Source organism: Anomaloglossus baeobatrachus, chromosome 3 (genome assembly GCF_048569485.1).
Source record: "Anomaloglossus baeobatrachus isolate aAnoBae1 chromosome 3, aAnoBae1.hap1, whole genome shotgun sequence".
NCBI classification, from domain to species: Eukaryota; Metazoa; Chordata; class Amphibia; order Anura; family Aromobatidae; genus Anomaloglossus; species Anomaloglossus baeobatrachus.
The window spans coordinates 331,304,777-331,331,631 of record NC_134355.1 but is presented as its reverse complement, the minus strand read 5'-3'; the positions used below and the strand labels follow the sequence as shown (position 1 = coordinate 331,331,631).

Genomic DNA, 26,855 nt, shown 5'->3' with positions numbered 1-26,855 from the left:
GCACTCTACCATAGGACCCTGTGTTGTTTGGCGCTGTTCGCACTCTAATCATTTAAGTCCTTCTCTTCCTTCCAGCTTTGTAAGAGTCTGTCTCTGGGGTCAGCTGCCACAGTCCTCTGTGGTTCTGTGGGTTCACTACCGCGATCCCCCATGGGCAGCGCAACACCTGCATCTCAAACTATGCATCATATGGCACAACTGAAACTACTGTAGCACTGTTTTGTCTGAAAAACTAAGGAAAATAGCTCATGTGAACTACAAGTACATTGACCTAGTCAGTCCGCAATTTGTAAGATCAAAAGGAGAAAAAAACTAACAAAAAGGTCTAAACAAATATTAGTTTTATTAGGTACATACAAGACATAAAAGTTGTCTGGAAAATAGGGCGTCACAGAAAATTGTATACAGCCTGAATATATTCTTCGCCAAAACGCACGTCGAGGTGGGTGTCACAGTCACATACCTGTTGCTGCACATCAGTAGTCGTTTAGTGCCGCTAATCAATTTGTGTAAATGGATCTTTAACTCCTTCACGACTTGACGTACATGTACATCAAAAATCGTGTCTCTCCCTTTGACACGGGCTTGCATGCAAAGTCCGCATCCTTCTCTACACAGGATGGCTGATTTAATCAGCCATCATATGCCTTTACCAGCTGCTGGTGGGGCTGAGCTCTGCCCGCGATTGTTAATCAATTAACAAATTGACAGCGACATTTAACACATGTCGGCGGGGTGGGAGCCTCATTCCTCCTGCACATCAGTTTGTCTGTGACGTGATCACAGGTCGCCAATGACTAGTCATGACAGCTGGGAGGCGATTCTCCTATGATAGCTGGCCCGTGGCTGGCGTTCATAGAAGACTGTGATTTTAGCTATACATAGTAGTGCTGATGCACTGCTATGTATAGCATAAGCGATCAAATGATGGAAGATTCAAGTCCCCTAAGGGGACTATTTAATACAGCATAAAAAAAAAGTTGTTAAAAAATAAGAAAAGGAAAAAAAGAACACATCCAAATTACCCCCCTTTTGCCCTATTAAAAATGTTGCAGGTCTTGGAAAATGGCGACATAATCAAAATTATTTATTTATTTTTACAAATTTAAAAAAAAAAAAAAATCACTATTTAATTTTTTTTAAAAACCCTAAAAACTATAGATGTTTGGTATCTACATACTCATACTGACTTGGATAATCATATTGCCTGGTCAGTTTCATTATATAGTGAACATGGTTAAAAAAAAAAAAGTTGTAGAATTGCACTTTTTTTTTTTTTGCAATTTCACCACACTTGGATTTTTTCCCCCATTTTCCAGTACACTATATGGTAAAAAGAATGGTGTCATTCAAAAGTACAACACGTCCCACAAAAAAACAAGTTATGGCTCTTGGAAGAAGGGAAGGAAAAACAAAAATGAAAGAATGGGAAAATCGCCGAAGGGTGAAGGAAGGAGTTAAGTATATATCAGTAGGCCTTTTTTTAGACAATTTCTCTAAGGGCAGAAAATGTAGACAATACTTTAACCTTAATATCTTTGAAGTGAAGTTTAGGGATTGTGAAGAATCAAGTACATTCACAAACTGCAGCCACTAATTCCCCTGGTGCAAAGACGTGTGTAACACGTGGCTCACAGTATAAGCTCCAAGGGGATTCATGGGCTTGAAAGTCACAAACTAGAACATAGTGTAGGTAGCTAGGGATACAAATTCCCCATGGATTAAAGGAAAAGAAAATCCATTCTACATTTCTGTAACCATGACAACATGAACGTGTCGTGTGATGTCGATTTTACCAAACAGAAAAGCTGAGGCTCGGGGGTCAAGGATCTATATCTAACTCCGTCCAAGAATATGCAGATTATAAAAAGCAGCATGGTAGCTGGAATTAAAATAAACACTATGTAAACTGCTATTCAAACCTGCTCTCATTTACTGCTCACAACGGGTTACAAACAAAGGAAAAGAAAAGTTGTGTTAATGGAGCTGGCCGCTTTCTTATCCATTCAGCTAAAACACAACAAGACTAAGGAGTCGGAGTTAGTAAGATGTTGCCTATTCACACTCAAGTTATATATCAATATTAGACCATTCCTTAAAAGCAGATTCAGAACATGTTTGAAAAGTTTGGAAGTTTGGACGCTGCATGTAATAATAATTTCTAGTGATGCAAAGTTAAAAAGGATTTCCGGTTTGGGAGAACCCCCTGTCCCCTAGTGTAGTTTGCTTTATAAAAAATAAGCTATCCATCTGCTGCATGTGATGTGGTCCTGTGGGAATATTGAGGAATACTGAAGGGCAGGATTAGCCCTGATGGCGCACATTTTCAGCATATGATGACAGCCAAGGCTTGTCACGTGTATTCTGGGTCTCCTGGATTGGGGGTTGGACTTGAGCTCACCAGCAACAGTCGGTATCACAAGGCTCCTATATCAGGCCAGGGAGCTGTTAGCCTACCACCGGCTGGACCCAGCTCCTCTGGCCATTGGGGACCATAGGGAGAGAGTTAACACTATACTTTGGTTAGAGAGGGAGGTGTACCTTAAAAGAAATGAGCTGAAAAAATTCTCTAAGATTTGGGGGATGTGGTTGGATACTCCCGGTCTTCCCTCCCCGGCACTATTGCAAGATAGTATGGGGGACCAGGTCCTTCTCCTTATAACTGGTTAATGATTTCCTGGACTAGGGTGGTCTTATGTCTTTCCAAAACACATATGGTGGCTGGGGAGGATGTGGTGTATTTAGGTCATGGGTAGTATACCGAAATGAAACATCTACCTCGTGACATGCATTGATGATGGGTGTGGACTGCAGGTGCACTGTTTATTTTACTGTATAATTTAAATGTTGTTTTTGTGATCGAAGACGGTCCTATTCCTTTCTCTGTACTCTTCTTGCAGGGAAAGTGACTTATCTGTACAATGTGTTTTTGGTGGCTAATAAAAATTAACCTGATTAAAAAAAAAAAAATAAATGAGCTGTCCGTTCCCCACCCTCTCTCTGTGCGTCTCCACTGCTCTCGGGGTGCGGCAGTGTCCGCAGGGCTGTCATCATGTCGACAGTGCTGTAGATAATCAGTGAGTTCACAAGTTACTTGAGCTCTCTGCATAGGCAGAGTGACTGAGCTCAGTGCTGTTGATTCTGCACAGAACAGACACTGGGATCAGCGGCAGAGGCTCAGCACTGGACCCCAAGGGAAGTGGGTAAGGCACAGTTTGTTTCTCTGAAATAAACTACAGCCAGAGGTATCCTGAAACCAGAAAACCCCTTTAAATTGAACAATGATTTAAAAATTTAATTAATGTTTTGCAAAGTTACAGTAGAATGTACACAATTTAAAGAGGCTGAACAAGACACTTTTATTTTTAGCTATGGCCTGAAAAACTAACAGGCAGGTAGTTCCTAACTACCTTTCTGTTCTACCTGGTACCAACTCAGAGCGGCCATGGATGACTCCTGCTGCTTCACGTCAACAGAGCAGCTCTTTCTCTTCTGTTTTGTTGACAGTATGTTACTGCAAACATCATAATGGTTAACTGCGAGGAGATGGCTGCAACGTCCCATCAACAGAACAGAGCAGAAGAGGAAGAGCTGCTGCTCCATAGACATGACGTCAGTGGAAGCCGCACAATCACCGGCAGGAGCAGCAAGCTGCCTGTAAGGCCCGTATCACACGTCAGTGAAAAACACTGACGTTCTTCACTGACGTGTAAAACACGCACATGTCCCTCCGTGTTCCGTGATTCACGGCACACGTGGGTTGTCCATGTGCAATCCGTGATCTGTGATCCGTGATTGCATATGGACATTTATTCACCTGCCTTCGCTCCTGCTGTCCATGGTCCTGAACTCCTTGGTTCTGCGGTGTCCGCCCACTGCTCTCTGCAGCTACTTCCTGGTCGGCTATTCCTGCTCTCATGAATATTCATGAGCCAGGCAGGAGCTGCCGAGAGCGGAGGCTGCACAGCGAATCGCAAGCAAGGTAAGTTGAAAATATTTAATATTCAATATGTCCGTGATTTTCTGGTACGTGTTTAGTGTGGTCCGTGGGTCATCAGTGATGCCAGAAAAAAACCTGACTTGTCTCCGTGCAGAATCACGGCCACGGGTGTACGCTGCATGGAGACACGTTCAGTGAAAAATCACTGATGTGTGAGCAGACCCATTGATTATAATGGGTTTGCATATGTCAGGGATTCTGGTACGTATAAAAAAAAAGCACATACGTACCAGAATCACGGACGTGTGAAGGGGGCCTCAGATCTGAGGCCGAAAGTAAAGAAAAAAAAAAATAATTCCGGAAAACCCTTTATCAATGTTTCTCTTTGCTTCCCGCTTATCATTTATGCTTCGCTTAGATCCGACAAACGTAACAAATAAACTAAAATATCCTGTGCATTCGTGTGTCAAACGGAAGTTCAGCATACAGAATGATTTCCGTTCTAAAAATAAACAAACAAACGGACAGCAGCGTACCGCTCATAAATGAGTAGGACCCCTCTGATTCTGTTTGACAAAGGAATTCACAGGATGCCATTTCCATTTATATGTTCCACTGTCTGTTCTAAATGCAACGGACAAAAGGAAAAGATAATTGGACAAGTGAATATAACTATTTCTAAATGGGTGACAGACTAAAGGGGGCTTTACACGCTGAGATATCGGTTTCCATATCGCTAGCAAGCGTACTCGCCCCCGTCGGTTGTGCGTCACGGGCAAATCGCTGCCCTTGGTGCACAACATTGCTTACACCCGTCACACGGACTTACCTTCCCTGCAACATCGCTGTGGCTGGCAATCCGCCTCCTTTCTAAGGGGGCGGTTTGTTTGGCGTCACAGCGACGTCACATGGCAGCCGTCCAATAGAAGCAGAGGGGCGGAGATGAGCGGGCGGAATATCCCACGCAGCTCCTTCCTCATTGCAGGCGGCCGCAGGTACGATGTAGTTCCTCGTTCCTGCGGTGTCACACGTAGCGATGTGTGCTGCCGCAGGAACGACGAACAACCTGTGTTCAGCAACGATATTTGGGAATGAAACGACGCGTCAACGATCAACGATCAGGTAAGTAATTTTGATCGTTACCGGTCGTTCCTGCGTTTCACACGCAACAACGTCGCTAACGAGGCCGGATGTGCGTCACGAATTCTGTGACCCCAACGACATCTCGTTAGCGATGTCGTTGCGAATAAAGCAGCCTTAAGTATGAAAGCAAAAAGGTTGTGCCCCTTTCCTGATTGCTTGTATTGTTTAGTATTGGAGGTGATTTCAGCATAAAAAAAACCCAAAAACACAAAAAAACATACATGGCGCCTGCCAAACTGAATTACAATTTGGACACCTTTTATGGGTCCTTTAAACGTTAAGGCGTTACACTGGTTAGATCCATAAGTGAATATCAGTCTTTCACACAGCTTTTTTGTCATTTGAAAAAGAAAATTCTATGTGTGAACAAATGCACAATTTCATACAGAAAGGGCTTGTACACAAGACCATTTTCTCTTCCTCTGAGAAAAATGGTTCATTATGCTAATCAGACTCCGATCACAGTGCAATGTGATCAATATTTCTTAAAGGTGGAGAGGAAAAAAAAACATTTCTCAACCTTCTCCGTTATGTCAGTCCATGGATATCGGATGTCATCCGAGTGCAGTCCAATGTTTTCCACAGACTCAGACTGGTACTGACAATTTTTTTTACTTGGACCAGTAGCGTAGCTAGCGGGGGGGGCAGAGGGTGCGGCCGCCCCGGGCCCCGTTCTCAGAGGGGGCCCACCTGGAGCTGCGATACCATTAACTATATCAGCGTGCACAGCGCGCGCCGATATAGTTAACCTCTGCGGCAGTGCGGAGGAGACACGGTCTCCCTGCACTCCTGCTGATAATAGCGCTCACTCAGGATACAGAGTCCCAGTGTGGTGACGTCATTGCTCAGCGCCAGGCAGGGGCTGCTATTGTAGAGGGCCGGCCACCTGCTGCATAATGTCATTATAACACACATGGCCGCGCACAGTGAATTGCGTGCGGCCGCATGGTACAGGAGACACGGCCGCTCGCAGTGAGAGCACAGTGCGCGGCCATGTGTGTTATAATGACATCATGCAGAGCGCGCTGCCTCCATCCAGCCGAGGAGCATCAGACAAGGGTTGCGCCTACATACCAGTGGCTAGGAGCTGCCTGGGTAGTGGGCGTGGCTGGATTTGTTAGTAGGCGTGGCCATGTTTCCTCCCTCTCCCCCTGCACCCCCCATCTGGAGGTCTTACCTCAGACCCCCTCTTCTATTATAAAGAACTCCAGGACACCTGGAGTTTCTTTCTGTTATCAGCTGCGTTGCGGAGGCCCCACCCTTTCTGATCACATGGACGTGACACGCCGTGACGTCACCACAGGTCCTTTAGCCTAGATGGATTTACCATGAAACAAGTCTGTTGCTGCACGGGAGAGAAGAAGTGTCCCCCAATCATCAGAAGTAAAAGCCCCCCAGTATGTGACTGTGTGTATAGGATTGTGTCTGTGTATGTGTATGATTATGATTCTGTGTATGAGTATGTGAATGTTTTCAAATATGTATACGCTTCTATGTGACTATATCTGTATATGCGTCTGTATATATGTGTGTGTATACGGCTGTACACAGGTGTGTGTATGTGTATATGGCTGTACACAGGTGTCTGTATATATGTGTGTGTATACGGCTGTACGCAGGTGTCTGTATCAGGATACGGCTGTACGCAGGTGTGTGTGTGTGTATACGGCTGTACGCAGGGGTGTGTGTGTGTATACGGCTGTACGCAGGTGTCTGTATATGTATACGGCTGTACGCAGGGGTGTGTATGTGTATACGGCTGTACGCAGGGGTGTGTATGTGTATACGGCTGTACGCAGGGGTGTGTATGTGTATACGGCTGTACGCAGGGGTGTGTATGTGTATACGGCTGTGCGCAGGTGTCTGTATGGAGCTATAGGCCCATCATATTGTGTATAGGGGAGGAGTAGAGGTATCATATTGTGTATAAGGGAGCCATGGGAACATCATACTGTGTATAGGGGAGGTATAAGGGCTTCATACTGTGTATAGGGGAGCTGTACATGGGAGGGACATTATTAAATATTAAGTGGACACTTAGGAACCATTATTGTTATAGGGATAGTCAGGGTATTGTGACCGTCAAAGGCACATTGGGGGCTCTATTACTTTCTAGGAACAATATGTGGGCACTTACACAGGTCATTAATATTTTCTAGGGGGAAATGTTAAGATTTAGAGGGCACAAATGAGGCATTTTACCATGTAAAGGGCACAGTAGTGGCATTAATATGTGGGGGGCACAGTGGTGGCATTAATATGTGGGGGGCACAGTGGTGGCATTATTATGTGGAGGCACAGTGGTGTCATTATGTAGGAGGCACAGTGGTGGCATTATTACCATGTGGGGACACAGTGGTGGCATTATGTGGGGTCACAGTGGTGGCATTATTATGTGGGAGGCACAGTGGTGTCATTACGTGGAGGCACAGTGGTGGAATTATGTGGAGGCACAGTGGTGGCATTATGTGGGGGGCAAAGTGGAGGAATTATTATGTGGGGGGCACAGTGGTGGCGTTAATATGTGGGCGGCACAGTAGTGGCATTATTATGTAAAGGCACAGTGGTGGCATTATTATGTTGGAGGCACAATGGTGGCATTATTATGTGGGGGTCACAGTGGTGGCATTATTATGTGGGGGGCACAGTGGTGGCATTAATATGTGGGGGGCACAGTGGTGGCATTATTATGTGGAGGCACAGTGGTGGCATTATTATGTGGAGGCACAGTGGTGGCATTACTATGTGGGGGGCACAGTGGTGGCATTACTATGTGGGGGCGCAGTGGTGGCATTATTATGTGAGGGGCACAGTGGTGGCATTATTATGTGGGAGGCACAGTGGTGGCATTATTATGTGGGGGGCACAGTGGTGGCATTAATATGTGGGGGGCACAGTGGTGGCATTATTATGTGGAGGCACAGTGGTGGCATTATTATGTGGAGGCACAGTGGTGGCATTATTATGTGGAGGCACAGTGGTGGCATTATTATGTGGGAGGCACAGTGGTGGCATTACTATATGGGGGGCACAGTGGTGGCATTACTATGTGGGGGGCACAGTGGTGGCATTAATATGTGGGGGCACAGTGGTGGCATTATGTGGGAGGCACAGGGGGGGCACAGTGGTGGCATTAATATGTGGGGGCACAGTGGTGGCATTATTATGTGGGGGCACAGTGGTGGCATTAATATGTGGGGGGCACAGTGGTGGCATTATTATGTGGAGGCACAGTGGTGGCATTATTATGTGGAGGGACAGTGGATGCATTATTATGTGGGAGGCACAGTGGTGGCATTATTATGTGGAGGGACAGTGGTGGCATTACTATGTGGAGGCACAGTGGTGGCATTATTATGTGGGGGGCACAGTGGTGGCATTAATATGTGGGGGGCACAGTGGTGGCATTAATATGTGGGGGCACAGTGGTGGCATTATGTGGAGGCACAGTGGTGGCATTATTATGTGGAGGCACAGTAGTGGCATTATTACCATGTGGGGACACAGTGGTGGCATTATATGGGGTCACAGTGGGGGCATTATTATATGGGGACACAGTGGTGGCATTATGTGGGGGCACAGTGGGGGCATTAGTATGTGGGGGGCACAGTGGGGGCATTATTATGTGGAGGCACAGTGGTGGAATTATTATTATATTTGGTGGCATTATTACCATGTGTGGCCACAGTGGTGGCATTATGTGGAGGCACAGTGCTGGCATTATTATGTGGGGGCACAGTGGTGGCATTACTATGTGGGGGGCACAGTGGTGGCATTATGTGGAGGCACAGTGCTGGCATTATTATGTGGGGGACAGTGGTGGCATTACTATGTGGGGGGCACAGTGGTGGCATTATGTGGAGCCACAGTGGTGGCATTATCATGCCGAAGCACAGTGGTGGCATTATTACCATGTGGGGGCACAGTGGTGGCATTACTATGTGGCTCAGTAAGAGGAGCATGGTTTTTGTGCCACACAGCAGGTGCAGTAATAGGGACACACACGGCAGCAGTGGCTCAGTATTGGGGTGACGGCAGGATGAGGAGTGTGTGCAGGTTGGGATTAGATGGGGTACGGTGCCGGAAGTGTGAGGAGTCAAATGTGTATTTGTTGTAATTTCTGTAGATGACTTGTGGCTGGAAGAAGTGGTCATGTTGGTCTGGGCCAGATGGAAAACACAGAAAAGGTGAACAACTCCATCCGAAAGAACGTCAGCAGTAAGTCACCATCTATAACTGCACTGTGATCTCTTGTATGTGCTGCAGCACCGATATCTACCACTATATAGTCACCATACAGCGGCAATATCAGTGTCATCTGCCGAGGTCCACTATACCCATGATTAGTCTGTGCCACCGGCCCCTTATCATAGTTACTTGGTAAGGGGCCCACTCAGATGTTCCCCCCCCCTGAGCTGAAACCCTAGCTACGCCACTGACTTGGACCTTTGGGTCCGGAAAAAAAAAAAAAAATCGGACATGTGCAGAGCCCCATAGAACATCATTGGATTGAGTGCTATCAGTGAAAGCCACAAAGAGTACTCAGATAAAAAAAAATTGATCATTTGCACAATCCAAAACAGTTGATCCAGAACACACTGCTTCATTATCTCCCTAAGGCTATGTGCGCACTAGAGCAAAATACCCGCGGATTTACCCGCGGATTTGCCGCGGAAATTTCTTGAGAAATGTCTGCAATCTTTGTGCAGACATTTCCCATGAAATTCTATGAGAAAAAAAAAAAGCTGTGCGCACTGGTGCGGATTTTTCTCAAGAAAGTTTCGGTGCGGAAATTTCTCGAGAAACTTTCTTGAGAAAATGAACATGTCCATTAAATCCGCAGGTATCCCGCGGATTTCTGCAGTACAGCCTGCAAAAATCCGCAGGGAACCACCCGCGGGAAAATCGCGGCAATTTCGCGGCAATTTCGCGGCAAATCCGCGGTAAATCCGCATGCGGTTTTGCCGCGGATTTTTTCCGGAGTTCAGCAAATCTTCACTCCCAGAAGTTTCTCGAGAAGATTTTCTCGAGAAACTTCACATCTCTAGTGCGCACATAGCCTTAGGGTGCGTTCATACTAAGTTATTTTCGGTCCAAGCACTGTCCATGTGGAAAACAAACAGCACACAGACTAATATTAGTGAATGGGTATGCGCACATGAACGATTTTCTACACAGACCAACGATCTGTGTAAGGCCCTGTGCAGTTTTCGATGCGTTTTGGGGGCAGTTTATCGTGTAGTTTGTTCAGTCACCGATCTGTGTACAGAGCGGCAGCTGTAAGAATGCCCCTCGCACTGACTGACAGCTTCTTCTAACGCTGAGCAGTTGTCAGTCAGTGTGGGGGGCGCAGTTAGAGCCGTTGCTCTCCATACACAGATCGATAACTAAACCCTCGCCAGCGCCACCCCATGACTGAAACCCAAACACTGCAGGGGGGAAATAAAATCCTTTTCCTCCTGGCAACCGGGCTAAATGTGCAAGCACCGGGCAGGTTGCGAACGCTATTAACCAGCAAATGAACCCCATATATCTGAAGGTTAATAGTGTTTTTTTTACACGTGACAGGTCCCTCTTCATGTATAAGGTTTTAATTATTGATGTATAAGAATGGATAGCACACAGATGTCATACAGGTTGCATATAGATGACAATACTGATGCAAAATTGAATTTTCTCTGTTTGAAAAATATATGATTTTTTATACACTCTTGTGATTTTAGCCTAAGGATGCCCTATATTCATAGTTGAAGTACACACCCCAGTGTCCTGAACGATTGCGGGTCTAATGACCTGAACTTAAAAGCCTCATAGGTATATATGAGATTGTTGAGTTTGCATCGGGAGACCTGTGGCAGGTCCGGACATCGCGGTCCATACTCAGAGCATGCATATCAGACATGTTAAATGTTAAACCGGCCTAAAGGGTGCTTTACACGCAACGATATCGCTACCGATATGTCGTCAGGGTCACGGAATTCATGACACACATCCGGCGTCGTTAGCGACATCGTTGCGTGTAACAGCTATGAGCGAGTGTCAACGATCAAAATACTCACCTAATCGTTGATTGTTGACACGTTCATTTTCAAAAAAATCGTTGCTCGTTGTGGACGCAGGTTGTTTGTCGTTCCTGAGGCAGTACACATCGCTACGTGTGAACGACGAACAACAGCTTACCTGCGTCCTCTGGCAACGAGGTGGGCGTGTCATTAATGTGGCTGGTCTCTGCCCCTCCGCTTCTATTGGTCGGCCGCTGTGTGACGTCGCTGTGACGTCGCACGAAACCCCCCTTAACAAAGAGGTTGTTTGCCGCCCACAGCGACGTCGCTAGGAAGGTAAGTACGTGTGACGGGTGTTAGCGATATTGTGCGCCACGGGCAGCGATTTGGCCGTGACGCACAAATGACGGGGGCGGCTACGCTCGCTAGCGATATCGTAGCGTGTAAAGCAGCCTTTAGACTTGGTTGGACAATGGCTGCTCATATGTGCTGACAAAGATCAGAATATCACCAGAGTTTCTTGCATATTACATTGATCTGTCATAATATTAATTGTGGAAAAACCGTTAAGGATAAAAGACACTGTGTACACATAGCCTTAGATGGTTTATGTGACTAAATACTTGTTGGCTAATATCAATGACTACCGACAGAATTGTGAATACAGCTCTGCCTAAATGGATAAATTGTTGAAGGATATCACAGAAAGGCTTGAAAAGTCTCCTGACTAGAAAATGCAAATACTTAAATTTACCAAAAAGCGTAAAAATAAATAAGGCATGATGTGAATCCACCGCAAATATTAAACTGAAAATAGTTCTAAAGACATTCATCTAGCAGAGGCCTTTTTAATGTGTTTCATGTAGGAACACATTACCTTACCTGGCTGTATTCAGCAGAGGATGCTTAGTTCCCACCAGCTTTCGAACTTGCATGGCTATGTTACTCAGTTCATCACTCAGAAGGCAGCGGAGACTCATAAAGGACGTTGGATAGCCCACAATTTTTTCTGCATCAGAAACCACTTTGCTCCACTGTGTAGTTGTAGATGAGCCAGAAAAGAGGCTGATTGTCCTTCTCGTGCAAAATCCACCGGGACTGTGTCTAAAAATCCGCAAGGGCAACGTAGCACACTGCATCACAGACATTGTGCCACCGCACCTACCAAAAATAGAAACATAAATAACTCATATTTACACACACACACACATATATATTATACATATATAAATTATATATATATATATATATATATATATATATATATATATATATATATATATATATATTTATATATATATATATATATACACACACATACATACATACATATTATATATATATACACATATATAATTACTAGCTGTAGTACCCTGGCATTGCCTGGGATAGTAACGGTCTCTCTGTCTCTCTCCCAGTATCTGTCTGTGTGTCGCTGTCTGTCTCGCTGTCTGTCACTTTCCTTATCTGTCTGTTTCTATCTCTCTGTCTGTACTTACATCAGTCTATCTGTCTCAATCTCTGTATCCGTCTGTCTCTCTTTGCCCGTCTGTCTGTTTCTAGGTCTGTCTCTTTGCCCGGCTGTCTCTTTGCCCGGCTGTCTCTTTCCAAGCCTGCCTCTTTGCCCGTCTGTCTCTTTGCCCGTCTGTCTCTTTGGGCAGTTGTCTCTTTGCTGGGCTGTCTCTTTGCCGGGCTGTCTCTTTCCCCGCTCTGTCTCTTTCACCACTCTGTCTCTGTCTGTCTCTTTCTGTCTCTCTTTCTGTCTCTCTATCCGTCTCACCACCGACATCTTTTCACCTCACACATAAGCTTCGTATACTAACAGTTTATTTTGTTCCTATAGCAACCACTGACAGTTGCTATTTACAGCCTGCAGCTCCCAGCTCCATTCAGTTTAATGGAGGCAGGATTTTCGTAGAGTAATTGGAAAGCACGGGGTTACATTTTCCCACCTAAACATAGTCTATGACGTTCCCTGAGTCACATGGAGTGTCTGTGCAAAATTTCGTGATTGTACATGCGACGGTGCGGATTCCTTTAGCGGACATACACACATACACTGAGATTATATATTAGAAATTATATATATATATATATATATATATATATATATATATATATATATATATATATATATATATATATAATGTGTGTGTGTTCTTTCTATATTAATTACTCCAACTGATCCAGAAATGAATGGCAAACACCAGTGGCAGTTGACCATTTTGTTTACACCCTATATATCATACAGGGCTTCTTCACGCTACGTTTATTGGGGGGAAAAAACGCAGTATTTTACAGTACCGTTTTTTCAAATCTGCAACATGTCAATTATCTCAGTGCTTTTGGCCCATTCAAATAAATGGAAAATAAACGCAAGAAAAAACATAGCAAGAACACGCATATTTTTTGCAGCATGTTTAGCTGCCAACAATATGGTGTTTTGCTGAAGAAAAATCTGCTGCAAATAATAAACATGTACACAGAGCCCTAAAAGACTTGTCAGTTCCCTTCCACATTGAGAGGTGAGTGGCGCTGATGACTTGGTGCCTACGCATACCCGCCAGAACAGATATTGAAAGGTATGGTGCATTTCTTCTGTTTGGTAGAAACTTTAAAGAGAACCTGACATGTATTAAAAAAAATACGCTATTAACCTCAGATATGGGGTTATTCTGCAGGTTAATAATGTTCTGATGCCGTGTGGACACTGCAATGAGAGCCGCACTGCCAGGAGGAAATTAACGTTATTCCTCCCGGCAGCATCAGGCTTTCAGTCAGAGGTGCAGCTGATGTGGTTTCATTCACCACCAATGCATGATAACCATCCCTGACATTGACTGACAGCCGGCTCTGTACTGATGTAACACTGAGCTGGCTGTCAGTGCTGGAAGCGTTGTTTCAGCTGTCATTCATTATGTACTGAGCAGTGACTGAAGCCGAACCAGGTGAAATGTCCCTATGACTGCACGTTCAAGACTGCCGGGAGGAATAAAGTTAATTTCCTTCTGGTAGTGGGGAAGCCACATGGCACCAAAACGCTATTAACCTGCAGATTAACCCCATACTTGCAGGTTAATAGCCCTTTTTACATGACAGGATACCCATAAGATAAAGAATGTTCCCAATGAAGAGGTTGACCCTCTAATAAAATGTGTTTCAATACTTTGCTTTCTCTCTTACAGGAAACTTTCTATGATGTCTCCAGTTTTGAAAACTTCCCAAAACATTCAGAGGGAATCTGTCAGCAGTTAAATGGTGTCCAAAATATGCGAAACAAAAAAGAAAGCCGGCTCCCTCATATGAAGCATTATGTTTTAGCTAAAATATCGTTGAAAATAACGTTTTGGTTTTAGAAAGAGCTGGGTGCAGGAAGAAGAGTTCCCTCAGCTTTCCTCTGACTTCTCTCTGCCCATCTTGATGCTTTCACTCAAACCTACACGACTAGGGAGACGTTTGGGGAGACTAACGTGAATCACTCTTTCATGTATTAGAAATAAAAACCTTGGATCATTCTACACTAGGATGGAAGCTATTCATCTTACCCTAGGCTGCATTATTAATATGACCGTGATTTCAAGTCTGGCTAAGACGTCTTCTGACCTAACCTTTGCAGCCTCATAGGCAAACATAGACTTGCAACCACTTTCCAAAACTATTGTCCATGCATGGACTGTGAAACAAGGACGTGTGAATGCTGCAGCCGTATGTCCATTGGTTTTATGATCCAGTGGGATTGTTTGTGGTGTTTCTCTGGCTGTTTGTGCCATGTATTAGGGTCAGTGGTATTTTTTTTTATTTTATTTCTAAACAGAGAAGGTTTCCCATTGTGGAGGGGGCAAGGTTGTCGTAAACAGACTTATAAGGCTGCTTTCACACTATGTTTTTTTAACATGCGTCATGAACGTTTTTTTGCTGTAAAAGTGGATCCTGTTTTTACAAAGAAAAACGCATGCAAACGCATGTGTTATTTTGCAGGATCCTGCCACTTGAAGTTTATGGGCGGGCATTGGAGTCATGTGATCGGGAGTGAGGGGAACTGAACGTGATAGATTGGGAGCCGGCATCTGACAGCTGCAGACGCTGGTAACCAAGGTAAACATCAGGTAACTAAGCGAAGTGCTTTGCTTGGATACCCGATATTTACCTTGGTTACGAGCGTCCGTAGCTGCTAGGAACCGGCTGCCTGCTTCCTGCACATGTAACCAAGGTAAACATCGGGTAACTAAGTGAAGCGCTTTGCTTGGTTACCCGATATTTACCTTGGTTATGAGAATCCGCCGCTCTCAGGCGGATGAGAGCGAGAGGAGAGAGAGGGAGGGGGAGATAGAGACTGATCACGCCAGGCTGGTTTCTGGGCATGCTCAATAGAGCAAGCAGGATCCTGTCTATCAGCATGCCAGCGTTCACATGCGTTTGCGTGCAGTATAGTCAGGATCCAGTGAAAAACAGTATTTGGACGCAGCTCAAAAACACTACAAGTAGCGTTTTTGAAAAAAGTTAAAAAACTGCAAGTCGCTGGATCCTCACTATAACGCACGCAAACGCAGGTGAACGCATGTTGACGCGAGTCCATTGCAAATGCATTGAAATGAAAACGGTAGCTCCCATGAGTGATGACTAATCGGACCGAGAAAATAGTCGCATAATGCTGCGAGTGTAATTCGATCCTGTTTCACTCGCACCCCCCCTCAGCTGTGGTGTGATCACACGATTGGATCACAGTCGCATGACCCTCGCATGACACTCTGTTCCCGCTGTGCTGCCTCGTGCACACATTGAATATTTAGTGAGTTTTTACCTCAGTATTTGTAAGCCAAACAGGAGTGGAACAATCAGAGGTAAAGTATAATAGACACATGTCACCACTTCTGTATTTTTTACCCACTCCTGGGTTCGGCTTACAAATACAGAGGTAAAAACTCACCAAATACTGAACATGTGAAAGTGGCTTTAGACCCTCAGTCAGAGGCCTCCCGCCCAGCCAAATCAGATCTCCTGCTTTGCACTGATGAGGAGCAAACACCCCAAAACACATCTGAAAATTGAGTTTCTTGGGTTTGGCTTCTTATCACAAGTCATGTGAAAGGGCTTGTTAAAGGGAACAATATATGACTTAAAGGCAGTGCTATACTGGCACTCAGATGCTGAATCCAGGCATACCTGTTGTCGAAAGATCGGATGCTTGGTTGCTGAAATATCTGTAATCAAAGTTAAAGAAATGCACTGCACCTTTGATTGACGTGTGCATCGGGTCCTCGGTGTATATTAATCATCCTGCGTCTTATATTGGATGGTCCCTTTTCTTTATTTAAATATAGCGCCGCGCTGCCATTGCTGCTGTTATCTGCACTAAGTCTTCTCCACAGTGTCTGCAATAAAATGGCGCCGGAGATAGAGGTACGCACATGCACGGAATCCGGCGCCACTTTAATGAAGACATAAATAATAAGGTAATGCACATGTGCCGCCAACAGCATCAATGGCGGCGTGGCACGATATTTAAGCAAAGGGTGCACGTCATAGAGGATGCAGGAGGAGGAATATACACCGAGGACACGACCCACAAAGGCCCACACCACTGCACACGCCAATCAAACACGCAGTACATTTCTGGAACTTTAATTAAAGATATTTCAGCAATAAAGCATCTGATCTTTCAACAAAAGGTATGTCTGGATTCAGCATTGTAGTGCCAGTATGGCACTGCCTTTACTTCATATAGCAAAATCCTGGTGACTGGTTCGCTTCAACCCCTTCAGCCCCCGGGCATTTTGCGTTTTTCTGGGGGCTTTTTCCCTCTCCGAGAGCCATAACTTTTTTTATTTTTCCATCAATCTTGCCATATAAGGGCTTGTTTTTTGTGGGACGAGTTGTAGTTTTAAATGGAACCATACGTTTTACCATATAGTGTACTGGAAAATGTCAAAAAAATTCCAAGTGCAGAAAAACTGCAAAAAAGTGTGATCGCACAATAGTGTTTGGTATATTTTATTCACCGTGCTCACTATATGGTAAACCTGATGTGTCAGTGTGATGCCTGAGGTCAGTACGAGTTTGTAGACACCAAACATGTATAGGTCTACTTTTATCCAAGGGGTTAAAAAAAATTCACAAGCTTGTCCAAAAAAGGTGGCGTTCTCATTTTTCGGGATCTATGGCTCAGTGACTGCTTATTTTTTGCGTCTCGAGCTGATGTTTATAATGGTACCATTTTTGTGCAGATACTACGCTTTGATTGCCTGTTATTGCACTTTGTGCAAAATTTGTGGCGACCAAAAAACGTAATTTTGGCGTTTGGAATTTTTTTGCTGCTACGCCATTTACCAATCAGATCAATTGATTTTATATTTTGATAGATTGGGCATTTCTGAATGCGGCTATACCAACTGTGTGTATATTTTTAATTTTTTAACCCTTTAATTTTTAATAGGGTGAAAGGTGGGTGATTTGAACTTTTAGGCTTTTTTTTTAATTTTTTGAAACTTTTTTATTTTATTTTACTAGTCCCCCTAGGGGGCTATAGCGATCAGCAATCTGATCGCTCTGCCATATCTCAGATCACAGCTACAGAGCTAAGATCTGCTGCTTTACTTTCAATGCCGGCAGTATTGCGGCATTGAGAGTAAATGACTCGTGTTAGCTACAGGCGTCATCACATGACCCTGTGCTACCATGGCAACCACCGGAAGTCACGTGATCATGTGACGTCCGATGGGGGCACGGTAAGTCAGCATAATGGCGGCGCGCATATAAATCTCGCTGCCAGATTTTGGCAGCGAGGTGTAAGGGGTTAATAGTCGCGGGTGGAAGCGATTCCACCCGCGACTAGCAGGCACACATGTCAGCTGTTGAAAACAGCTGATATGTGCACGGATCGCCGCAGCCTGCACACGGCAGGGGGCGGGGATTAACCGCACACGATCCATGACGTACCCAGTATGTCATGGGTCATTAAGGGGTGGAAGGGTTGATATTGACTTTTTAGAAATGCTACATCATATACAGTAAGGTCCAGAAATATTTGGACAGTGACACAATTTTCGCGAGTTGGGCTCTGCATGCCACCACATTGGATTTGAAATTAAACCTCTACAACAGAATTCAAGTGCAGATTGTAACGCTTAATTTGAAGGTTTGAACAAAAATATCTGATAGAAATTGTAGGAATTGTACACATTTCTTTACAAACACTCCACATTTTAGGAGGTCAAAAGTAATTGGACAAATAAACCAAACCCAAACAAAAAATTTTTATTTTCAATATTTTGTTGCGAATCCTTTGGAGGCAATCATTGCCTTAAGTCTGGAACCCATGGACATCACCAAACGCTGGGTTTCCTCCTTCTTAATGCTTTGCCAGGACTTTACAGCCGCAGCCTTCAGGTCTTGCTTGTTTGTGGGTCTTTCCGTGTTAAGTCTGGATTTGAGCAAGTGAAATGCATGCTCAATTGGGTTAAGATCTGGTGATTGACTTGGCCATTGCAGAATGTTCCACTTTTTTGCACTCATGAACTCCTGGGTAGCTTTGGCTGTATGCTTGGGGTCATTGTCCATCTGTACTATGAAGCGCCGTCTGATCAACTTTGCGGCATTTGGCTGAATCTGGGCTGAAAGTATATCCCTGTACACTTCAGAATTCATCCGGCTACTCTTGTCTGCTGTTATGTCATCAATAAACACAAGTGACCCAGTGCCATTGAAAGCCATGCATGCCCATGCCATCACGTTGCCTCCACCATGTTTTATAGAGGATGTGGTGTGCCTTGGATCATGTGCCGTTCCCTTTCTTCTCCAAACTTTTTTCTTCCCATCATTCTGGTACAGGTTGATCTTGGTCTCATCTGTCCATAGAATACTTTTCCAGAACTGAGCTGGCTTCATGAGGTGTTTTTCAGCAAATTTAACTCTGGCCTGTCTATTTTTGGAATTGATGAATGGTTTGCATCTAGATGTGAACCCTTTGTATTTACTTTCATGGAGTCTTCTCTTTACTGTTGACTTAGAGACAGATACACCTACTTCACTGAGAGTGTTCTGGACTTCAGTTGATGTTGTGAACGGGTTCTTCTTCACCAAAGAAAGTATGCGGCGATCATCCACCACTGTTGTCATCCGTGGACGCCCAGGCCTTTTTGAGTTCCCAAGCTCACCAGTCAATTCCTTTTTTCTCAGAATGTACCCGACTGTTGATTTTGCTACTCCAAGCATGTCTGCTATCTCTCTGATGGATTTTTTCTTTTTTTTCAGCCTCAGGATGTTATGCTTCACCTCAATTGAGAGTTCCTTAGACCGCATGTTGTCTGGTCACAGCAACAGCTTCCAAATGCAAAACTACACACCTGTAATCAACCCCAGACCTTTTAACTACTTCATTGATTACAGGTTAACGAGGGAGACGCCTTCAGAGTTAATTGCAGCCCTTAGAGTCCCTTGTCCAATTACTTTTGGTCCCTTGAAAAAGAGGAGGCTATGCATTCCAGAGCTATGATTCCTAAACCCTTTCTCCGATTTGGATGTGAAAACTCTCATATTGCAGCTGGGAGTGTGCACTTTCAGCCCATATTATATATATAATTGTATTTCTGAACATGTTTTTGTAAACAGCTAAAATAACAAAACTTGTGTCACTGTCCAAATATTTCTGGCCCTGACTGTAGGTGACACTAGAGTTCAAGTCCTCTTCCTTTCTGAAGAAACTCATGGAAATGTATTGGAACTTATCAGTGATGCTAGAAAAATCATAAGACTCCTCAATTTCTAGACAAAAAAAAAAACACAGATGTCTGAACGGCCCCATCACAGAAAATCACTGACAGAATACATATGTGAAAAATGGATGTCTGCTTAAGGCTTTAAATGGGTGACAGCAGCATTTACAATGATGACTGTCACTTCTGATGATGGCTTCCTGTCCCCATGCTACTCCATGATTGGGTGTCACGTTATCATTCCTATGAAGTCCAAGGTGTGGATGAACTTCATAGAATGTCAATGGAACAGTACACAGCAATACTAAAGTATTGTGTATTGTGTATTGCACAGTAGTTAATGAAACGGCGGCAGCACTTTGAAAGAAGGGGTGCAAACCTCTAAGGACTTGATCCAACTCCACCAACTAAGGAGAATGAGCAGCAGATCCAACGAACTGAACCTTTTATTAATCCATGAGACGTTTCAGCTCCAGTGACCATTCTGGGGGACTGGCTAAAGTGAATTGGTCATGTGAAAAACCGATATTAACCTACAGATACGGGGATAATCACGTTATGAACCTGCCCAGCTCAGTTGGCTGTCAGTCAGTGCCGGGGGCGTTTTCAGCCACCGCTAACTATACATTGACTAAACTCGCACCGGTGCCTTCCCTATGACTGGAAGCTGAAAGCTGCCGGGAGGAAGAAGTTCTTTTCCTAAAGCGAGGCTCTAAGTGCAGGCACTGGACAGGTTCACAACGCTATTACCCTACAGATTAATCCATAGCTGCACGTTAAGGCTGTGTGCGCACTTTGCGTTTTTTCATGCGTTTCCGCAGCGTTTTCAACTGCAGCGTTTTAATGCAAAAATGTATGCGTTTTGATTTTCAGGCAAATTCTATTGGAAATTGGGCTTTCTTGTGCGCACAATGCTTTTAAAAACGCTGCGTTTCAGTTGCAGAAAATTTGTCAAAAACTCTGTGTTTAAAGAAGCAGCATGTCAATTGTTTTTGCCATTTTGGCAGCGTTTTGCTAACATTAGAGTCAATGAGAACTTTCAAAACGCATCCTGAATCACAATCCTACCGTTTAACATGCTTTTTTGACAAAATAAATGCATGCGTTTTTGACATTATATTAAGGGCATGATATGTCCCTTTACACACACACACAGTCCGACAATTAAATTAATGAAAATCACTAATTTAACGTTATTTGAAACATAACTATTAAATCACAGTCATTTTAATAAAATTAGCTATTTTGTGTATGATTTTAAGCATGATATTCGTTATGATTGTTTTCCTTTTTTCATAGTTTTGAATGTTTAAACTTTATTTAGTAGTGTATTTGTATTGAAAACGCATCTGACTTTAAGCAATGAAAAAGCATGTAAAACGCGGTAAAAACCAGTTAAAACGCGTTAAAACGCCAGCGTATTTTTAGCATTTTTGTAGTCAAAACCAAATTTGGCAAAGACAATTTCTGCCAGAGGATGCGTTTACAACTGCAAGTAACTGAACGCAAAGTGCGCACATAGCCTAATAGTGTGTTTCACATGAAAGGTTCCCTTTACGTGTAAAAATAATCAAAAAACAAAAAGGGAAAAAGAAAACTTTAGATCACCCCCTATGTTCTACAAACATAAATAGCAAACGGTAAATAATTTAAAAAAAAAAGTAACAAACGGTATTGCCAGGTGTGTAAGGCTGCTTTCACACATCCGGTTTTTGCTGTGCGGCACAATCCGGCTCTTTGTAGAAAAAACGCAACCGTTTTTTTTTTTGCCGCCGGTTGCGTTTTTTCCGCACAGACTTTCATTAGTGCCGGATTGTGCTGCATGGCCTTGCGTTCGGTCCGGTTTTTGCCGGATGCGGCATATTTAGCCCATGCGGCGGCCGGATGGAACGTTGCCTGGCTGCCATGCATACGCATGCAGCCCCCATACAGCGGTGGATTCCGCGTCTGACAGCCCACACAGCGTTTTCCCTCACATATGTGCTACTGAGGAAGGTCCACATAGGACCGAAAACGTTTTTGTTACGCACATGAATAAGTTTTTCTTCAAATCATCTTGGGAGTGCCTTGTATAATTCTCACTGTTAGGATCCCAGCAATAACTTGCAAACTTGGTATAACCCCTTTAAAAGGAATCCTTCCAGCTCCATATTGGCTGCCTTGATATATTTATCCCTCCATTTGTGAAGAGCTCAAAATGAGACTCTGCAGCAAAACCCGATAGACCCGAGGATAAGACTTGGGATCTGCAATGTGGTAGCCATTTATGACAGCACAATGCAAGGCCTCCTTCCCATGTCTGTGTTTCCAATTCGTGCAATGTCCATTTTCATACGTACTGGAGACACGTAGACCCATTAAAATCAATGGGTCTGCGCAAACCTCCATGTTTTCACACGGACATGTGTCAGTGTGGAGCATACTCGTCTGTGTGCTCAACATGGCGACATGTCCGCTTTTCTTTAGCAGCGCTGATGTCCCACGGACCGCCCACTGGTTATCCGTGTGACAAGTACCGAAGGAAAACATGTGTCTGAAATAAAATAATTAAACTCACTTGTCTACGGTGCTGCTGTCTCTGCTGTTACTTCGGCTGCTTTCACCCATCCGTTTTTTCCTGTGCGGCACAATCCGGCACTTTGCAAAAAAACCGCAACCGTTTTTTTTTCCGCCGGTTGTGTTTTTTTTTTGCATAGACTTTCCTTAGTGCCGGATTGTGCTGCATGGGCTTGCGTTGGGTCCGGTTTTTGCCGCTTGCGGCAGATTTAACCGATGCGGCGGCCGGATGGAACGTTGCCTGGCACGTTTTTTTGTCCGGCAAAAAAACCTGCATCCGGCGCGATTTGCAATGCATGCCTATGGACGCCGCATATTTCAAAGAAAAGATCGACCAAACCAGACAAGTCTTTTCTGCTGAACCACCACAACCCCTTTATATAACAGACCACTGCCCCTCCCCCATAAACTTCCTCCCCACTATCACCGAAGGAGAGCTTGCACATCTTCTCTCAAAAGCGCACCTCACTACATGCGCACTTGACCCCATCCCATCCCACCTCCTCCCCAACCTCACCACTATCCTTATTCCCGCCTTATCCCATCTCTTCAACCTATCTCTAACAACTGGTACCTTCCCTTCTGCCTTTAAGCATGCAACAGTCACACCTATCCTAAAGAAACCTTCCCTCGACCCAACCTCTACTACCAGCTACCGACCCATATCGCTACTCCCACTTGCCTCAAAACTCCTGGAACAGCATGTCCATGCTGAACTTTCCTCCCACCTCTCCTCTAACTCTCTCTTTGACAACCTACAGTCCGGCTTCCGTCCACATCATTCCACTGAAACTGCCCTGACTAAAATCACAAATGACTTACTTACCGCCAAAGCTAACAACCACTTCTCTGTACTCCTACTTCTAGACCTATCCTCAGCCTTTGACACTGTTGACCACTCCCTGCTACTACAGATCCTCTCTTCCCTTGGTGTCAGAGACCTCGCTCTCTCTTGGATCTCTTCATACCTCTCCAACCGCACTTTTAGTGTCTCCCATTCCCACACAACCTCTTCATCCCGTTCTCTCTCTGTTGGTGTCCCTCAAGGCTCTGTCCTGGGACCCTTACTTTTTTCTATCTATACATTTGGCCTGGGACAACTCATAAAGTCCCATGGCTTCCAGTACCACCTATATGCTGATGACACTCAGATCTACCTCTCTGGTCCAGATGTCACATCTCTGCTGTCCAGAATCCCAGAGTGCCTATCTGCTATATCTTCCTTCTTTTCCTCTCGCTTCCTAAAGCTCAATATGGCCAAAACTGAACTGATCATCTTTCCTCCATCTCCCCTGCACTCTCCACCTGATCTATCCATTACAATTAATAACATCACGCTCTCCCCAGCACCCAAAGTTCGGTGCCTCGGAGTGACCTTTGACTCTGCCCTGTCCTTCATACCGCACATCCAATCCCTCACCACCTCCTGCCGTTTTCAACTCAAAAATATCTCCAGAATCCGCCCTTTTCTCAATCCCCAATCTACAAAAATTCTAGTGCACGCCCTCATAATCTCCCGCATCGACTACTGCAACATCCTCCTCTGTGGTCTCCCTGCTAACACACTTGCCCCTCTCCAGTCCATCCTTAACTCTGCTGCCCGACTGATCCACCTCTCTCCTCAATACCACCCCGCGTCTCCTCTCTGCAAGTCCCTCCACTGGCTCCCAATCTTCCACCGTATCCAATTCAAATTACTAACACTGACCTACAAAGCTATCCATAATCTGTCTCCTCCATATATCTCTGAACTAATCTCTCGCTACACTCCAAAACGTAACCTCCGGTCCTCCCAAGATCTCCTTCTATCCTCCTCTCTCATTCGCTCCTCATGCAACCGACTCCAAGACTTCTCCCGAGCATCCCCAGTCTCCTGGAACTCACTGCCTCAACACGTCAGACTATCTACTACACTCGCAAGCTTCAAACGGAACCTAAAGACTCATCTGTTCAGAAATGCCTATAACCTTCAATGACCTCACTGCTTCACCACCGTGCGGAGCTGCCGCCCCACCACCGTGCGGAGCTGCCGCCCCACCACCGTGCGGAGCTGCCGCCCCACCACCGTGCGGAGCTGCCGCCCCACCACCGTGCGGAGCTGCCGCCCCACCACCGTGCGGAGCTGCCGCCCCACCACCGTGCGGAGCTGCCGCCCCACCTACACCCCACCTACTGTCTCCTCCCCAAAATCCTTTAGGATGTAAGCCCGCAAGGGCAGGGCCCTCTTCCCCCTGTGCTAGTCTGTCTATTGTAACGTGTACATGTATTCTGTATGTAACCCCCTCATGTACAGCACCATGGAATCAATGGTGCTCTATAAATAAACAATAATAATAATAATAATGTGGCGTCCTGCGGCAAACACCGCATCTGGCCGCCGCATGCATTTTTTCCACTGCGCATGCTCAGTAGCGTGCCACAAGCGGCAAAAACCGGACAGGCCGCATGTCAAAAACTTATGCATAGGATGCGGTTTTGTCGCCGCATCCATTGCATAGGTTTTAGAGCCGGATTGGCCGGCTCTGCTCTAACCGGAGGTGTGAAAGCAGCCTTCCGAGCCCGTTCATTATGCTCATGCATATTTACTGCACCACAGACCCGGACGCAGCAGCACTGGAGACAGGTGAGTATAGACGTTCCTGCTGTCTGTGCGCTATTAGATGTCACACGGCTAGCGCACATACACACATGTGTTTTGCACGGATGTGTGAAAGAGGCCTAAGACTGTACAATGCAGACCATTCAGACCCTGTAAAGACTCTGCCATGTAAGCTGTGGCCATGCATGTTCCTTCACATACGTGTACAGGCGCAGGCTCACAGCCATGACTAGAAGGTCACAGCTAATCAGTCCCAGCACCACGTGCAGGAGGTCTGTACAGTACAGTACAGTACAGCGGACACACATGCGCACTGGGAGGCACTGGAGTAACTTCATCATTTACCGAATCCCTCTGCACTCTCCACTGACACCCTGCATACAGCACGCACACCTAGCCATAGAGAGCGCTAGCGCTGTACAAGCTGCAGGCGGCACCGGGAGCGTCTCATTTTATTACACCGAAAACAACAGACAGGTGATACACTGTCCGGTCACACTCAGTCACACGCGATTCGAACAATACTCACCGCGCATGCGCTTGGAGAAGACGTAAAAAGTACGCGAGATTAACTACCCCGCGGGAAGACGCGGGATTTCCTAGAGCATGCGCGGTAGAGGTCTCTCCACGAGACTTCCTTGTGCATGCGCACTAGTTATACAGCCACGGACAGCGGTAGTAGTAGAGTCTGCTGCTAGTGACCGTGACGTCTGTGCCGTGCTGCATAGGCTATAGCTCCACAGCTGCCGGCTCATGTCCGTGTGGTAGACTTTGTCGGTAGTGTTTTATAATTAGTTTGTTTTTTTATGACAAAAACCTTTGAGGAAGAATAATATTGACTCCGTTTTTTTCGTTTTTTGTTAGGAATTACCTGTGATTGACCAATCCTGCAGCCACCAGAGTGTCTGTTCACACAGCAGTGCCACACGAGCAGTGCCACGCATTAGTGCCATACATGAGCAGTGCCACGCATTAGTGCCATACATGAGCAGTGCCACGCATTAGTGCCATACATGAGCAGTGCCACGCATTAGTGCCATACATGAGCAGTGCCATACATGAGCAGTGCCACACATGAGCAGTGCCACGCAACAGTGCCACACATTAGCAGTGTCATACATGAACAGTGCCACACATTAGCAGTGCCATACATGAACAGTGCCACACATGAGCAGTGCCACGCATTAGTGTCATACATGAGCAGTGACACACATGAGCAGTGTCACACATGAGCAGTGCCACACAACAGTGCCACACATTAGCAGTGTCATACATGAGCAGTGCCACACAGCAGTGACACACATGAGCAGTGCCACAAATGAGCAGTGTCATACATGAGCAGTGCCATACATGAGCAGTGTCACACATGAGCAGTGCCACACATTAGCAGTGCCATACATGAACAGTGTCACACGAGCAGTGTCACACATGAGCAGTGCCACACATGAACAGTGTCACACATGAGCAGTGCCACGCAACACTGCCACACATGAACAGTGCCACACATTAGCAGTGACACACATGAGCAGTGCCACGCAACAGTGCCACACATTAGTGCCATACATGAGCAGTGCCACACATTAGCAGTGCCACACATGAGCAGTGCCACGCAACAGTGCCACACATTAGCAGTGCCATACATGAGCAGTGCCACGCAACAGTGCCACTCATTAGCAGTGCCATACATGAGCAGTGCCACACATTAGCAGTGCCACACAACAGTGCCACACATTAGCAGTGCCATACATGAGCAGTGCCACACAACAGTGCCACACATTAGCAGTGCCCCACATGAGCAGTGCCACACATTAGTGCCATACATGAGCAGTGCCACACATTAGCAGTGCCACACATGAGCAGTGCCACGCAACAGTGCCACACATTAGCATTGCCATACATGAGCA

The 26,855-nt window shown here is 45.4% G+C and overlaps 1 protein-coding gene across 2 annotated transcripts in view; it reads right to left on the bottom strand.

The window, feature by feature from the left end:
- PDSS2 (decaprenyl diphosphate synthase subunit 2) overlaps positions 1-25,520 on the bottom strand; it is a 276,730-nt gene extending 251,210 nt beyond the window's left edge. For both annotated transcript variants that reach the window (XM_075338370.1, XM_075338371.1), the window contains exons 1-2: positions 25,481-25,520; positions 11,968-12,246 (exon numbers count right to left, since the gene is read on the bottom strand). In XM_075338370.1, coding sequence (XP_075194485.1) covers positions 11,968-12,233 — 266 coding nt within the window. In that variant the 5' untranslated portion in view covers positions 12,234-12,246; positions 25,481-25,520. The remainder of the gene's footprint in view (positions 1-11,967; positions 12,247-25,480) is intronic.
- Positions 25,521-26,855: the final 1,335 nt, after the last annotated feature.